The sequence below is a fragment of the Sciurus vulgaris genome, assembly GCF_902686455.1.
Source record: "Sciurus vulgaris genome assembly, chromosome: 11".
In the NCBI taxonomy this organism is placed as follows: Eukaryota; Metazoa; Chordata; class Mammalia; order Rodentia; family Sciuridae; genus Sciurus; species Sciurus vulgaris.
Window position 1 is genome coordinate 97,150,240 of NC_136472.1, and position 17,491 is coordinate 97,167,730.

The window sequence follows — 17,491 nt, forward strand, 5'->3', positions numbered from 1 at the left end:
AAATCAGGAAATTTAAAAATTATTTTGTAAATTAAATCTGTACTAGTGGAAAAGAATTTGTACCATCAGATGATTTTTTTAATCCAAAGTAACAAGAATTGAATAATACAATGATCACACATAATTGTTCCCTGGGTCCACTAGTTGAGTGAAAATGGCTGACATTTTGTTTGTTGACATCCCTCCATACATTTACTTATGTCACACAATTGGTAGACTTCCCTTAACTAATTTATGGGATATATTAAAAATATTTTCATTTGGATAACATTTGTGCAGAAAAATACTGAAAGATTCTTCAATAAATGTACATATAGATTCCATACAAATTACTGACACTTTACAAAATTAAAGAGTTAAAATTTTATTTATTTATTTCATATTGGGGATTGAATCCAGAGGAGCTTACCGCTGACCACATCCCCAATTATTTTAATTTTTTAATTTTGAAACATGATCTTGCTAAATTGCTGAGGCTGGCTTGGAACTTGCAATCCTCCTATCTTAGCCTCCTGAGTCTCTGGGATTACAGGTGTGCTATCATGCCTTGTAGGATTTATTTTAAATGAAGTGTCTTTGTCTGTTTTTGTCCCAGCAAAATTATATGTAAATATAATTGCACTTATCAAATATCATGAGTGAAAAACACACAAGAAATTTGATTGTCTACTATTTATCAGACACTGTGACTTATGCCTACAACTGTACTATAACTTTTTTCTGTTATATCCTTCCTTCAGCTTCAAATTCTCATAAGGCTTATTAACACATTTTCTTCCACTTATAGTAGGTACTCAATAAATATTTGTTAAATAAATTCCTAAATAAGGAAAATTTTTTATTTTGGAGCTTACAATACAAAACAATTTAGGGCTAATTAAATGTAAGAAACAGTTGTAATGGTGGAATTTTTCTTAGGGAAAGAAATAATATTCCATTCATTTGGTTTTAAAATTAGAATGGCAAACGAAAGTATTGTTCTTAATATATATAAAATGGACTTCTCCTATGTTATAGTCAATAAAGAACAAGATCTGACAAGGTAAAAGAAAACGTGGCAAATTTAAAAGTGATGAAAAGAAATGAAGATGGAGACAGTCAAGGGTACAGATATGAGAAAGTGACGAAGTCATGAGTACAAAGACATTCAGCAATGAGACCAAAGAATGATAGAGATCCATGGTCGCGTGGAGGACAGCATGTAACTTTACTCTCAGTAAACAAGTCTTTTGCTGTCCCCCCTTCCTCCAGTGTCTCCCAGACCTGTAGAAGAGTCAGCACAATACAAAAACATACTACTGTAACTCATGGTACTGAACTATATATAAGTGGCCATAAATCACTCTGAAAGACTCAAGACAAGTTTATAGAAATGATATTTGACTGAGTCTTGAAAGGCTAAAAAATCATGGAATTGTTGCCCAGAGAGGGAAATCTGGGCAAAACCTCACTGCCCCCTCCAAAAAAAAAAAAAAAAAAAAAAAATACCCAAACCAAACCAAAAAACTCTGATGGTAAAAGACTGGCATGGCTGGAACAGAACATGAATGCATCAAATTGACTAATTAAAATATGATTGCTGAGGATGGAGTCCAGTGTTTTTAAGGTAATGGTACTATTTTAAAGGCTCGCTTGAAAATTTTAATATGCAGCTCTGAGTGCTAGGTAATTGAAAGTCAGTGAACATTTTCAGTGAGGAAATGGAATAATTAGATCAGTTTTAGGAAGATACTTTTGGCCTGAAGAGTGGAGAGAGAATATGTGTATGAAGAACCAAATATCAGTTAAGAGTATAATGTATTACACATAAATTCCAGAAAAAGACAAGTACTCCATACATTGTAAGGAAGAGGCCATTTCTATAGTATTATTGAGGCTATTTGGAATTCTTGGGTTAAACTCTCATTGACTGTTATAATCAAAAGTTATGAATGTATATATTACCTATTTTATTTGCAAAATAGATGTAATGAACCTAAGCCAAGAGCCCTGATTGGAGCTTATTTTAATCGCTATATTAAATGCCTGTAGGAACTCACTATTTATAGATACTATTTATAACTAATTATTTTTTACTTTGAAGAATTTATTGTTAAAAATCACTATGGTAACATAATTATACCAACTTTTAATCAAATAAAATCATTTTAATCAAATGAAATCATTTTGTTTTAAAGGTCATGTTAGTATTAAGAATATTCTTATGTTATTGTCTCTTGATAAACTGTATTTATCAGTTGAAGAAATGGGGTAATTTTAATATGCATTCAGAAATCAGAAACTTTCATATAGAATTTTTTCTATATTCTTTTCAAAGTTTAATTTTCTCATGAACAATTATTAATCTGCACAAGAAGATAGCAATATTTATTTGTAAGATAGCAATATTCCCACTTTTGAAGAAATTTAGGAAAAAATCTGAGTTGTTAAAAATTTTGTACATACATATATATATGCCTAAAAATAATATAAAATTATCTTAGAAAATAAAATATTTAATTTTGATTGGATTTCACCAGCAGTAGGAACTTGGCAAATGTACACATTCTATGCCACATAGGTCTAATGAACAGTTGGTACATATATCAAATACTATGTATATATTTTTTCTTTTATATATATATATATTTTTCTTTTTTAAGAAAGGATCACCAGTGACTCACCACAGAAAAATTACTCTTGTCTGTCTTCCAAAGGAATATTTTCAATTCAAGTAACAATGTGAATTGTGTGTTTTCAGTTATTGTAATTGAGTGGATTGTTTTAAGTCAATATCTAGTATTTCCTGAAGCAGCTCTCATAGAATTACGTCAGAGGTTCTCAATAATTTTCAACCTGAGATTCATCTATTTCCTGAAGCATCCTTTAGATTTGGATCAGAGGCACTCACAAAAATTTTCAACCTGAGATTCATCTATTATGCTTCACAGAAAAACACCATCCTTAACTGTTTGAGCAGTAGAGAAAAAAAAATGTATATATATATATATATATATATATCTTTGGTTTGAGAAGATGATAATAAGAAACTCTGGCCAAAAGAAGCATTTGGCAGGAAAGATATCATTACACTACTTTTAAAGATCAGGAAATTGAGAATCAGTAAGGTTGAGTGACTTTTCCACATGCCACCAATGGTAAGGAGTGGAATTAGGTCACAGACTCTTCTGACCTCTATTTTCTAATTGCAATATTTTATTTGAGGACAACCCCCTTCCCCCAAAAAAAGTTTAATAAAAAACCTACAAAATCCCCAGTATTGTTACCACAACATGGCTACTTATTCATTTCCTTACTAGAAATCTGTGTTTCTGGTCTGGGAAATAATTTAACATGTGGGCTGTTTTGACTAATTTGAGAAACAGCAATCTATTTGTGGTTTTTAAACTCTGTTTCTATACTTTTTGCATTCAAATGCTTCTGAAAATCTGGTTAAGGTTATAAACTTTTTTGTTTAAATTTTGCCTGCCATTTAAAGTTTAATTTTTCTAAAATATAACCAGAAGGGCAAAGGGAGCTATCCAAAAGTAGTATATATAATAGCTTTTTATTATGACACGTGAGTTTTTTTTCTCTAAAGTAGAAATTTTGTTTGATGCAAAAGTTAAAAATCCTCACTTAATTGGTATGAAATAATATGGATAAGATATAATTTACTTCATCAATCTTTCAATCTTGTAAACTCTAGAAGCAACTATGGACACACAAAAACACTTAAAATTTGAGTGATGCTTTACAAAGGAAAGTTAGAATCACATTTTCTCTCATAAATTTACACAATATGATATGTTATAAATGTAAGGCTTTCAGAAGAATATAAAGACTCAAGACCTCATAATCCTAACCAAAACAATCACATACCACAGATTCAATGTTTTTGAAAGAAAAACTGACATTCATTTTTTATGAAAGAGAAGAGGTTTCACCATCCCTGCCAAGATCTTGGGTAACTGTGCAGCAATAACTTCAGACATCATTTCTGGAAATTCAACGCTCAGTGTCCGGGACTGGATAAATGTGTTCAAGCAGTATAGATGAAGTTGTTTGACAAGCTGTCAGTTTAACAAATGGGTAGGAAATATAAAAAAATAAGTAAATAAATTGGTATGCTATGCAATAAGTGCTAACAACAGAAATACTTATCAAGACGTTTTCTTCCTTCCAAACTGAAAATAACTCCCATCATTCTCTAGAATGTGTGAGTATTATATACTAATGATGGAACATTCTAATACTAAGGAAAGATTTAAAGAAAGGAAAATTATTCATATTCCCACAGAATGATCAAAGTGAACATTTCAGGTTCAAAACATTTTCAAGTTTTTTCCCTTTCATATATGTATAAAGGTATACATAAGTGTATTTACAATATTACACATATGTATATTTTAAAAATGAAATTATGACATAAATTCTATTTGTCAATCTGGCTTTTTCACATAACTATATGTTGATGTGTTTTTATGTCAATAACTCAACATTTTAATCAAATTTTTATATTTATCAAAGTAATTCATGTATGTAATTTTGAAAGTTAAAAAGAACTTCAAGGTTTATAACAAAAACAGCAGTAGCAGCAGGAACAAAATTTCTGTTCCCTGATACACTTATTCTTATTTTAGCTCCCCAGACACAGCTAACTTTCTGTTTTTTTAAACCTGTGTCTTTTGACATTTATATCTGTATCTTAAATAAAGTTTTTCTTTTAACACTGACATTATTGAGTTCCTGCTATTAGAATTAAGGATCTAGCTCTCTTATACTACATACCCTGCTCCTCAACTACAGTTTTTCTTCTCCCCATTCTCTACATACATTTCAACTTTTGGCTAAATCATTTTCCAGCAATTATATTATAAAGATTTGTATTGTTTCCCTTCTGGATTACATTTCCTTGTTACATGAATTGTTTTTATTTTGTAAGAGCAAATCCCCTGGTATTCTTGTTTGCTTTGTTGTCTTCATATTGTTAAAAAGCTATAGTCAAATTCTCTGACAGAAATGAAAAAATTCACCTTGGCATGTTACGCCAAGACCAGTGGTCTCCCAGTTCATTTATTCCTGCAGCTGGTATTCCAGAACCCTTTGTATTTCTGCTCTAATCTAGACTGTTCTGGACAGTTATTAGGGCATCTTTGGCATCACTCTCAGGTTGGATCCTCTGCTTCTTTGACTTATTGTTTTGCTGTGATATATCCTGTGGTAGTGCTCAAGAACTGCATGAGTAGAAATACTACTCTTCTGTTGTCATTGACTTGTTTGGTGGATTGGCTTGATATTTAATTCTTGGAAGATTTTCTTTTCCATCAAAATTCTGGAAGCATTGCTTAGGCATTGCTCCATTATCTTCTGGCTTCCAGTGTTGCTGTTGAGAGCTTCAATGTCATTCTGAACGTGAAGAATGTGTGACTTTTTCTTTTCTCACTAGTATATTTAGGATATTCTCCTCATTCCTGATATGCTGAAATTTTATAATAATGTACATTTGTTCAAGTATGCAATGCTTGTACACTGTGCCCATACAGTTAGAAAGTAGGTATTCTTCAGTTCTAGTAACTTTCATTATTACCTAATCTCCTCTTCTGATTTTTCTCTAATCTTTCTTCTAGAAATTCTATTAATTGTAGAGTGGAAATTCCTGGATTAATCCCCTAAATTTGCTACCTCTTCTAATTTTCCTTATTTTAATTTTTAAATTATTTTTCTGAGAGTTTATATTTCATCCCTCTTGTTGAAATTTTAATTTCTTCTCTGTTTTCAATTATCCCAAAGCATTTTCTTCTTGCTCAATATTCTTTCTTTTCTAGTCTCCTTTCTTAGACAAAATATCATTCTTGTTTCTCTGAGGGTCTTAAGTGTTCTTTTGTTCTCTACTGATGGTTTGTTCCTTCAAGTTGCTTTTTTCCTGCTTATGTTGTTGTCTGCTTTGCATTTTAGAGGCTTCGAACTCTTGGCCATCTATGCATATTCAGGAGCAAGAACTAAAATGTTGACCTGGTGAGTGGACAGCTTTTTATTATGCCTTAACTGTCATTTTAATGTGGTTTCTGAGCACAGCAGCAATAAAATTTGTATTCAGTATGTCTTGACTAACCACATGTATTTTATTTTATTAATCCAGTTCTGGTGTTAGACATTTTTGGGTTGTTCATCACAGCAGAGATAAAAAAAAAAAAAAAAAATCCAGAAAGAATTTAAAGAACTTATATTCTTGCCTATTATGTCTTTAAGATAAATTCTAAAAAATAAAACTTTGAAAAGGATGCAAAATTTAGCTCTTGCTATATAGTACCTGATTTCACATCAGTCCTGTTATTTAGGATTCCATCCAAATGGTAGATTATTATTTTTCACACCCACACTTTTGCTTTCCTGCATATATAAAAACTTTTCTAATTTTAAGCAAAATATTTTAGAACATATTCTGGAAATGTATCATAATTCCTATCAGCAATTAAATTACTCTCAGGTTATATGAATTCTAGTAAAACGATATTTGAGTGATCTACACTGAAAATGAGAAAAGCACAATATAAATTCTGAGCAGTCTGATACAAATACTCTTTTAAAGCAGAAGTGCAAATAATAATGTGAGGAAACCATATCAAGTAAAATTTAGATTTAACATTTAAAAAGTTAGAGAAATCTAGAGAAAAACTATTGATATCCTGGGGAGAAAAATACTTACATCATGCAAGCTATCGAGAAGTTTTGTGAGTTGATAGAAACGCTGTGAACTAGAGACAACGCTTTTCTGCCTCAAACCAATTGCTTTGATGAGCTCTCTAATGTAGCTTGATCTCATCTCTTCAAACTGGCTTTGACTTCTTAGTCCTTCCAAAGGAACTATAAGAAGATAATTACAAGTGGCAGTTATGTTTAAAAGATAACACTAACAACCTATACATTTCTGAGCTAGATAATGATTACTTTTATATGTAATCCTATGTTTTCCTCAAGTAGGGAAAAGACAGTGGTATTGAAAACATTGATAAATGAAACTTCTAATTCTGAAAGAATTTAAGACCAACTAGGCATATTAAAGAATATTTCAGCTTACCTGTTTCAGATCTGTATCTTGAATTATGAATTAAACTTAGCATTTGCTCAGAAAAGCACCTGACTTTATTCTATAATCTTATCTCAAATACCTGGTTTGATTTGGTTTATAAATGCATTCTGGTTTTTTCTTTTCAACAAATGATTGGGTTTCTTTGTAATTTCTTCTTCATGCAAATCTCAAATATTTTCCATTAAGATTATTGCTAGATAACCTGTCTTTTTCTGTTGTTGTCATTTTAACATTGCTTTACTAAATTTTTTAATGCTTTTCTGCTGATATGGGGAAAGCTATTAATATTTGAAAGTTTCTCTTATACACAGACATCTAGTTGTAGTTTGTTTTTAATTGCAGCAATTTTTGGTGGATAATCTTGGTTTTCTTGATATTCAAAAATACTACATGGCAAATATTTTCATTTTCATTTCCCTTTCCAATAGCTGTACCTCTCATTTCTGCATCATAAGTCATTGCATTGTTCAATATTTATGGAACAATATTAAATATCGAGAGTGAAAACTGTTATTCACATTTTAGTTTTGATTTAATGAGAATGCCAGTTATTCTCATTATGATGCCAGTTAATAATTTGATATTTATCTCTGAAATCCTTAATTCCTGTTTTCAGATCTGAGGCATAATTGCTAGTTCTTGTATTTTCACTGCATTATCAATTTCACCATTGTTTTCTCATAAATTCTTTAGGTCCTTCTGTTGTCATTTATCTAAAATGCCCTGGTTGATTTCTCTAGCAAGTCTACCACCAGAATACCAATTTCTTCCTTGCTTCATTTTTTTTTTAACTATATTTTCCCTAAAATCCAATGTTCAACTGCAAAGGTACCATCTGCTTTACCCATGGCCATATCCATTACTGAAAGAAAAATCACGTAATGTCTTAAATTTATGTTACTATACATTCATGATCTTCATCCCTAACAATATTTCTATAAATAAAAGCTCTCAGTTTAAAGGTAAATATGTGTCCAGAAAGAAGAAAACCACTTTTTAAAAACCACTATTTATCTTCTGCCTCCTAATCAGATTTGGAATTCTACTCCCCTCTGAAAAGAAGATCACATATGCAAACCAAAGATAATCAAGAAGTTAATTCTTCAGTTTTGAGTTTTCAAAAGCTCAGATTCTGAATATACACAGGTCTCTTAATGGGTCACTTGGCAATATGCAGTTTTTGCTCAGTTGAAAACTCCTGTGTGTATATATATGTATATGTAATTAGGGCATATTCATCTATGAACTCTTCTTTCAAGTTACTTCATATAACTGTTCTTTCAAACTTGGACACCTCTGTTTCCAAACAATTCTGTATCTCCCTCACTCTTGAATATGCATCTTAAACCATTTTTCTTGGTATTTTCTTGGTAAATCCACTTGCTAAGATTCAAGTGTAGTTTTGTGAGGCACAATGGTAAAAATAAATGTTTTAATCAGTCTTCTGTTCCTGGAGATCTGTATTTTAATTTTTGGAGGCAAATAGGAAGTTAAATTTTTAAAATATCATATCATTGAAACTTTTTCATTAACAATTTTACCTTTGCATTTATTTTTATAAAGTTATTTCCTAGATGAGATTTGAAAATAATTTATATTTTTTTAAGTTTATTTCCCCTCATGTTTTTATAATTCTTATCTATTTATTATCCTAGACTCAAAGATGGATTTTCAATAGCTTTGCCAATTTCTTCTCCCCATTGCCCCAAATCCCATTAAAATTTTTATTAGGATATATGAAAAACATTAAGTACCATTTGCCAAATGTTTGTTTCTCTCTCTTGAAGTGGTAAGTGGCCAAGAATCTTGCTTTGTATGGAATGTGAGTGGAAGACGTATGCATGTCACTTCCTTTGCTTACCACTGCTCTAGTGATTGTAAAGCATACATCAAGACACAGCCTCCATTTCCAGGCTTCCTGAGTGATAATGAGCAGAGTCTCATGCTGATGTGCACTGGACATACAGGAGACTATTTGTTGCCCCAGCATGATAGAGTCTATCCATAAGTACAGAATTACGTTAGTGATATAATGAACATGGGAGATCTAGGTCTACCCATTATATTCCCACTATAGGATTCATGGTTGTCACACAAAGGGCAGGAATTAGTTATTGACAGGTGACTTGGCAATATGCAGTTGTAGCCTATCTTGATAAAAGAAGAATAGTTTCATACAAAATAGGTATTTTTGTGTATTTTATATAGTAAATACTTTTGTGGGGGATTGTAAAGGAAGCATATTTTGTGTTTATGTGATATTAATTAGTGTACAATATTAAATTAGGTGAATGTGAAAATCATCTAATCAGATTTTATCTAAAATAAGCAAATTGGTTAGGTTATTTTAGTATTATAATGGTAGGTAAGATATGACAAAAGATCAAGGAAGTTTATTAATGTCTATGATGATATATTGGATATTGTTTCTTTGCAGTTAAAATCTAAGATTTATACCTTATTTATAATTATAAAATATTTTTGAGACCTTTCTAATGGATTTAAAGTTAAGAAACTAAATATTATTTATTAAGTTACTTGTACTCACTCACTTGTATTAAGAAGTAGCAGTACTTTCATACAGAGGAATTCTTCATGGGTAACTTGAAGTTTGACAAACTCCTGTGGGATCTGCCACATTGTAAGGCATAATGAATAGAAGGACAACTCTTTCATCCGCTGCCTTGTACCACACATAACACATAAAACAAAAACAAAAAACAAAAAACAGTGTTTTTGCCAGTTCATGTAATGTATCAGGGAATATGATTTTGGCAATTATCTCTCATATTATTGAGTATGTCTACTATTTTAAGTAATCAATATTGGGAATTTTCAACATCTTTAAGCTTTTTTTTTAATAGTACAATACTAAATATTTGGTGTTATGATATTTGAAAACTAGAACATTCTATTAGACACACATAGACCAAAATTAATATTGTTTCTTTCTTTTATAACCACACTTTAAATACCTAAACCAAGGAAGGAAAGCAAAATTGTATGTTTTGAGAATGTGCAGCTGAGGGATGCTCAGAAATGCTTTATTTACTGTTGATTTTTTTTTCTGTGAAAGCTTGTGTGGGTGTGTGTTTGTGTGTGTGTATGTAATTCACATGAGAATTGTTTCAGTTTGCAGAAAGTTACCACACTATGATCTTTCCTACGGGAAATATATGGTGACATAAAGAATAAAAGAGAATGTTAGCAAGTATAAAATAATCCACAAGATTAAACACCAATTCTGAAGTTTGAGAACATTTACTTAAGGTATTTTCTCAACCATTGTGCTGTTTTATAAGGTCCACGACAATCAAGTGATGTTAACAGGAACAGTGGAAAGAATACTAGATTTAACTCAAAAGAGTTAAGATTAATCCTATCAAATTCTTTAGCAGGTTATTTATTTATTTATTTATTTATTTATTTATTTATTTTGGTGCATGATAGTTGTACGTGTTGATGAGATTTGTTGTTAGCTGTTCGTACATGCACACAATCTAACAATGTAATTTAGCCAATATTGCTCCCCAGTATTTCCTCCCTCCCTCCATATCTGTCACCCCTGAGTCCCTTTTTTCTACTGATCTCCCCTTCATTCATAGGAGATCCACCCCTACCCTTGTTTTTCTTTTTCCTCTGGAACTTCTGCATATAAGACAAAACATATGACCTTTAACCTGACCCTCAGTTTTTTGAACTGTAAAATGAAGGATGCTGATTTTTTTATAATCAAGGAATTGTAAGATAAAACAGAATGAAACATGACAATTACTATAAGCTATGAAAACTTAGGGTGTAAGTTACTAATTTAAATACTTGCAAGTCAGCATTCACCATTAGAACATCATAAATATTACCATGAAAAGAATCTTATTAATTTAAAGGTCATATGTAGAAAATTAGTTATTTATATATAATACAGCAAATTAAAATATTTATCTTTTCAGTTTTTAAAATAAATTACCAAGCTTGTTTTTCCTATAAGCAGAAAGATGTTTTTACTTTTTGAAGGTAAGTCAATACTTTAAAAAATATTTCTAATTTATTTCATTATCTTCATTATACTATGGGATGAAGTTTTAATTTTATAAACATTTGATGTTGTCTTTAAGCCTATTTCTTAGCACAGTTTTGAAGAATTTAAAAATTTTTATTTGAGACAATAATACATATTGGAACAAGAAGAAAGACCTCAAAATATCAAATTATTGATATGAATGATATAATTTTATTAAGGCTATCATATCAAGTTGTATTCTGAAGTAATTGTGAGAAATATTTTAGGAAATTCTATTATTTAAGACACCAAAGGTATGATCATTTATTGAACTATAATTTTCAGAATTATGCTGCAAACATGCTTGCGACGGTAGCAAGAACAACAAAAGTTACTACTTACTCATTTAGTATTAGATCAGGTGCAAAATATAACATTTGCCCACTGACGTGTTTGTAGGATCTCCATCCTAGTCCAAACACCATTAAACTCATCCAAGAGTACTGAATAAGAGTTATCTGGTCATCAATATGTAAGTTTCTAAAACCTACAACAAATTTTTAAAATGAAATGAGCACAAAAATCACTTATGTCAAAAATGTTGAAAAGACATAGACGTTTGAAAGGAGACATAAGTAGGGTTTAAATCTCAATATAATTTTTCCTAAATTCAGGAAACATTAATAAATGATATAGCCTGTAAATGAAAAAGAGGCAACGAATTTGAAAGTCATTTAAAAAATTAGTCACTGTGATTTAGCGCTTCTGGGAATTTGCTAACTGAATCAATCACCCATCTCTCACTCTTCTAACACCCATTTCTTGAGACCCATTTGTGTGTCAGGCATCTTGTTAAAATGTTGGGGTTATGAAGATGAAGGAGACCCAATCCTCACCCTTAACAGATGCTCACAATTCAATGGGAGAAACAGGCACAGGGATGCAGTGATGAGAAGCTGAGAGGAAGCACACTAGTCAATCAGAAGACAGGTCAGGAAAGCTTCCTGAATGATCAAGAGCTGATGCCTGAGTGATATTCAGTTTGTCAAGTAATCTCAATTTTGGGGCATTTAAACATAAATTGGTATTAACCACTGCCCTCAATTGTGGTACATCCAAATTTCTAGTAACACTTAAATGTCTTAGGTAGATTCCAGGGTTTTTGGTCACTTTTTTAAAATTTCAAACTTTAAAAAATTTGTTCTTATTATTTATACATGAAAGTAGAATGTACTTTGACATATTATACACATAGGGAGTATTACTTCTCATTCTTCTGGTTGTACGTAATGTGAAATTACATTGGTAGTGTATTCATATATGCACATAGAAAAGTAATATCTGATTCATTCTATCATCTATCCTGTTCTCATTCCTCCTCCCTTCTTTCATTCCCCTTTCTTTAATCCAGAGTACTTGTATTTTTCCCTACCCCTTTCCCCTTATTGTGAATTAGCATCCACATATTAGAGAGAACATTTGAACTTTGGTTATTTGGGATTGGCTTATTTCACTTAGCATGGTAGTCTCAATCCATTAACCAGAAAGTGCCATAATTTAATTTCTCTTCGTGACTGAGTACTATTCCATTGTGTAAATATACCACATTTTCTTTATTTATCCATTCACCAGTTTAAGGGCATGTAGGTTGGTTCCATAGATTAGCTATTGTGAATTGAGCCATTATAAACATTGCTGTGGCAGTGTCACTGTAATATGATGATTTTAAATCTTTTGTGTATAAACTGAAGAGTGAGATAACTGGGTCCAATGGTGGTTCCATTCCATTTTCTGAGGAAACACCATACTTCTTTTCAAAGTGGTTGCACCAATTTGCATTCCCACCAGCAATATATGAGTGTACCTTTTCCCCACATCCTCACCATCTTTTATTGTCACTTGTGTTCTCGATACTTGCTATTCTGACTGGAGTGAGGTGGAATCTTAGTGTAGTTTTAATTTGCATTTCTCTAATTACTAGAGATGTTGAACCTTTTTTGTATATTTGTTGACTGATTGGATTTCTTCTGTGAAGTGCCTGTTCAGTTCCTTTGTCCATTTATTGATTGAGTTATTTATTTTTCTTTGGTGATAAGTTTTTTTTTTTTTTTTTTTTTTTTTGAGTTCTTTGTATATCCTGTAGGTGAATGCTCTATCTGAGGTATAGGTGGCAAAGAATTTTTTCCCATTCTGTACATTCTCTCTTCACATGTGTTTTTTAATCCAATCTTAATTTAAACTTCCATGTGATTTAGAGTTGTGTGTGTGTGTGTGTGTGTGTTTGTGCGCACAAAAGCTCTGATCTTTCACCCTCTTTCAGGCCCTTCTCTGGTGTTGGTGGCAGAGGGAGGATGACCCAGTGGTTGCAGTTCTTCTTTTCATCTTTTCCTATTTCTTGGAAGAAGAACACTAGTTCAGCACTGAAGAACTTATGAGAGGGAGAAGCAAAGCTGTCTTTGGAGATGTAGACCTGGGTCAGATCTTGGAGGGTCTTGTATGTCAATCAGCAGCAATGGGAGGGACATGGCCTATAATGTGTTTTAGAAAGATCCTTGGTAACTGTGTGGAAGGTGGATTCTTGGAGCATGTCCTTGAGTTAGAGAAAACAGTAGGCAGTCAGCTGAAAGACAGTGTCAGTCTTATCTTAAATCAACATGAAGAAATAGAGAGAAGGGGACATTTGAAAGATATTTTAAAAAAAAATCAAAGAGATATGGAAAATAATCAGATGTAAGTGGGAAGAAGAAAGACTCAAATGCATCTATCAGTATTTTCTCCTAAATTCTATAGAAATGGCAGCATTGCTGAGATAACATAAAGGAGGAGAAACAGGGTATAGATAAAATAGTAATAATGGGTATGTTTGAGGGACCTCTTGAATATCCAGATAGTAGTAGGGCATGTGAATTAGGATGGGGAGATATCTGAGCTAGAAATGCAAATGTGGGACTTATTTGTATCTGATTGCAGTAGAAACAAAAATAGATGAAATATTAAATTTTCAGAGAAAAATGTGTTTTGGTGTAAACATCAACCACTCTCTTTAAAACTCTTTGAACAATGACTGTTCCACCTAAAAATCCATTGAAATCCACTCAATCCATTGAAATTACTCAATTGAAAAGTAAAACTAAAGCAAAACTTAATTCCTTAGATACTAAGAGCAAAAGAAATTCATTTTCTGACTATATTCGACACTTAAGGAAATATCAGGGCAGAAGGCTCTCTTTTCTCACACACTCAGAATGGTCCCATCGCATGTGCACTTCAAGAAGGCTGCTTCTGTCTCTTGAGAATTCCTTAACCTCGCTGGAATGAACTGAAAAGAACTCTAGTGTATGTTATAACTAGGGATGTTACAGCAGCAGTTTTCCTCTTGGAAGGTGGGCTCTTCAGTACCTAACCTCCTTCCTTTCTTCCTCTCTGCAGTAGAGATCACCCTAGTTGCAGTTTGGTGACAGCAAGTGCCCCACCTTTCCATGAAGGAAGCTGGCTCGAAACCCTACTTCCCTGGGCTTATGGCCTGAGTCTGGCCTATGGAAAAGGTAGTACCAGAACTTGTAATCGGGATTTGTAAAGCAAAAGCAAAACATATAGTTATTCATTCCTGATGGTGGCGGTGTCTGGTGGTGGTGCCAAGTGATAGTGGGATCCGATGGGTGTGTTTGTCATGCTGATTTATGCCTCAGTTTCTACCCATATTCCAAGTTTATCCTCTAGTTTCTATTCAATGACTCCCTGGTGATCTCCCAGTAATTTTTTCTTTTCCTTTGTTTTGAATAGACAGAGGTTTTTTGTTGTTGCTTTGATTTTTATAATTAACAGTGTTGTTGTTGTTATTGTTGTTGTTGTTGGTTTCCAAGAATTCTGATTTACTCGGGTGCAGAAAGACTCCCTATATAATCAGCCAATAAAAATTTGGCATGCAGTTTTCACAGTAATTTATTTTCTTATGACTTAAATGCACCTTCAAGTACATCACTATATATAACTCGTCTTTTAGAAAAAAAAAAAAATGAGTCTCAACACTATAAATCTAGAACAGAAAATCTTTTTGTCAATTGAACATTTAATAATATTTAATAATAATCTGTCTAAAGCTGGTCTTCTTACCTTAGAAAAAGTTCTGGAGAAAAGAATTTCTAGTCATGGTTCTGTCACTTGCTAAATGCCACTTTGGGCAAGTTATTTAATATGACTGAATCTAAATTTCTTCATGGGTAAAATCGCATTGATAATGATAACTCATTCAATAAGTTGCTATAAGACTCAAATGGATAATTATTCATATTGTAGAGCACTACAGAGATATTTATTATTAGTCTATGAATGACTCCTGTAACAGAATTGTTGTTAGAGTAGTGGTCCTATGAGGGCCACTAATCAGCTTGATAGAAAGTCTCTAATTTTAAAACACAGTGAGATCAAAATTATGTGTCAGGAGATATTTTTCAACAATTATACAACCTGTATAATACAACTAAAGTATGTTATCAAAGGCAGTAAAATTCAAAAGATATGTGATATTTCTATATTTATATAGAAAATTATGTACTTCATATATATATGTAAATATATAAAATGGCAGCCTTGTAGAGAAATTACACTAATCAGATGTATTATAACATCGATAGATTGTTCACTATAATCTCCAAGAATATATTTATATGTCTCTATACTTGATCACTTTTATAATTTTCTAAAGAAAGTGCTTTATAATAGTTAAATATTTGGCATTACTATGCTGCATTTTTTCACTTTAGACCTTTGCTTTATATTAACCTCTGATGAGTTTTAACATTTTTACCAAATTAATAGGTAATTCATTTGTTCTTTTTTCAAAAACAGAGATTGTTTATATTTACATAATTATATTCACTTTTTCTTACTTTGTATCTTTCCGTTTTTGCATTGAAATGAAGATACTTTTATTATACTAAGAGAGTAATTTTGTTGAAATACCTTAACTCTTACCCAATTCCCAATATTTATGATACAAAGTATATTTACATCTAATAGAATTCAGGTAATCTATATTTTCTTCACCTTCAGAGGGCTTCTCTGTGATAAATGTACACGGTTAAATCATCTGGAACATGCTTGGTACAAAAGTACAGTTTTTTCCCTCCATTAACTGTGATATCATTCCATTACCTTATACTGAAACAAAGATGGGAATGCTGAGATAAAATTCCCATTGGTGATATTGATCAGGAAACAGTACATTTGAACTGATGATCAAAATGGAGTCTTCACAAAGAGACATAATGAATGATTGCTAATTGTGTTTAACAAGTGGTATAAAAATACCTTTTCCCTTCAAGTGACTTACCTGATAATTCCTGAAAAATACTCTGGCTACAAGCTAATTCTTAATGCTTTAAAACAAATTAAAAGAAAGTATAAAGTAAAGAGATGCCTGTATGACCTCCTAGGTTCTCTGAGACAATTTCTGGTAAAATATATATGGGTTGTGTTTCCATACCTTCTCTACCTGAGCAAGGTACACATTTTCATACACAAGTATGAACTTGGAAGAGCATAGAGAAGCTTCACTACAATGCATATTATTACCAAATGTTTGCATTATGAACAATGACAATGTTTTAATGTTCTAAGGCATGATAGTTCTTTTTGTATTAATTTCATACTTTAAATTTCTATAAGTCATTTTTAAACACCCAGTTGAAGAGAAGCATTATGCTCACAACTAAGCATAAAATTTACTAAGATTCTGTTCCTGCCTTTAACACTTACAATCTGGTGGGACAGACAGAAAAGCAGAACACAGTTTCAGCTCAGAGTGATAGTGTTATGTTTGACAAATGCAAGGGTGACATGGGGGAGTAAGGGTTCCTTAACTTCATCTGGGAAAGATCAGTGAAATCTTCCCAAGGAAGTGCTGGGTCATGTGACTCTTGATGGCTAGTCAGGGGCTGGCTCCAAGAAGATGCAGGAGAACAGACAGACCTCCAAGTAGGGAAAACAATACAGGTAAAAGAAGGAAGCAGGAAACTGAGCAAAAGGTGTTTTAAGAACTGGACCTTAGAGTTGCTTGAAGAGAGGACTGGTGAGAAATAATGTTACAAAATCAGGAGCAAGACCCCAGAGGGCCTTGGTTGTTAAGGCCAAGGAGTTTGCCTTTGAAAAGAAAAGGAAAAAAACATAATTGATTTTAATTGCTTAAGGAAGATGATTCCTATTTTAATTTTGATTCATCTTACACAAATGGGGTACAACTTTCGTTTCTCTGATTGTACACAAAGTAGAGTCACACTGTTTGTGTAATCATACATGTACATAGGGTAATGATTTTTGTCTCATTCTATTATAAAGAAAGATGATTCTTAAGGTAGAGGATTGTTTGAGAGTCAAAAATCAAGGATGACAACCAAATTAAGTCTGGGCAGGAGCAATGG

General features: G+C 32.1%; 1 protein-coding gene across 1 annotated transcript in view; it reads right to left on the bottom strand.

Annotated features, from left to right (window-relative positions):
- Positions 1–583: 583 nt before the first annotated feature.
- Positions 584–17,491, bottom strand: part of PGR (progesterone receptor) — a 73,118-nt gene continuing 56,210 nt past the window's right edge. Inside the window, exons 5-8 of the mRNA XM_079101939.1 lie at positions 11,475–11,619; positions 9,625–9,755; positions 6,689–6,846; positions 584–4,052 (exon numbers count right to left, since the gene is read on the bottom strand). Coding sequence (XP_078958065.1) covers positions 3,897–4,052; positions 6,689–6,846; positions 9,625–9,755; positions 11,475–11,619 — 590 coding nt within the window. The 3' untranslated portion in view covers positions 584–3,896. The remainder of the gene's footprint in view (positions 4,053–6,688; positions 6,847–9,624; positions 9,756–11,474; positions 11,620–17,491) is intronic.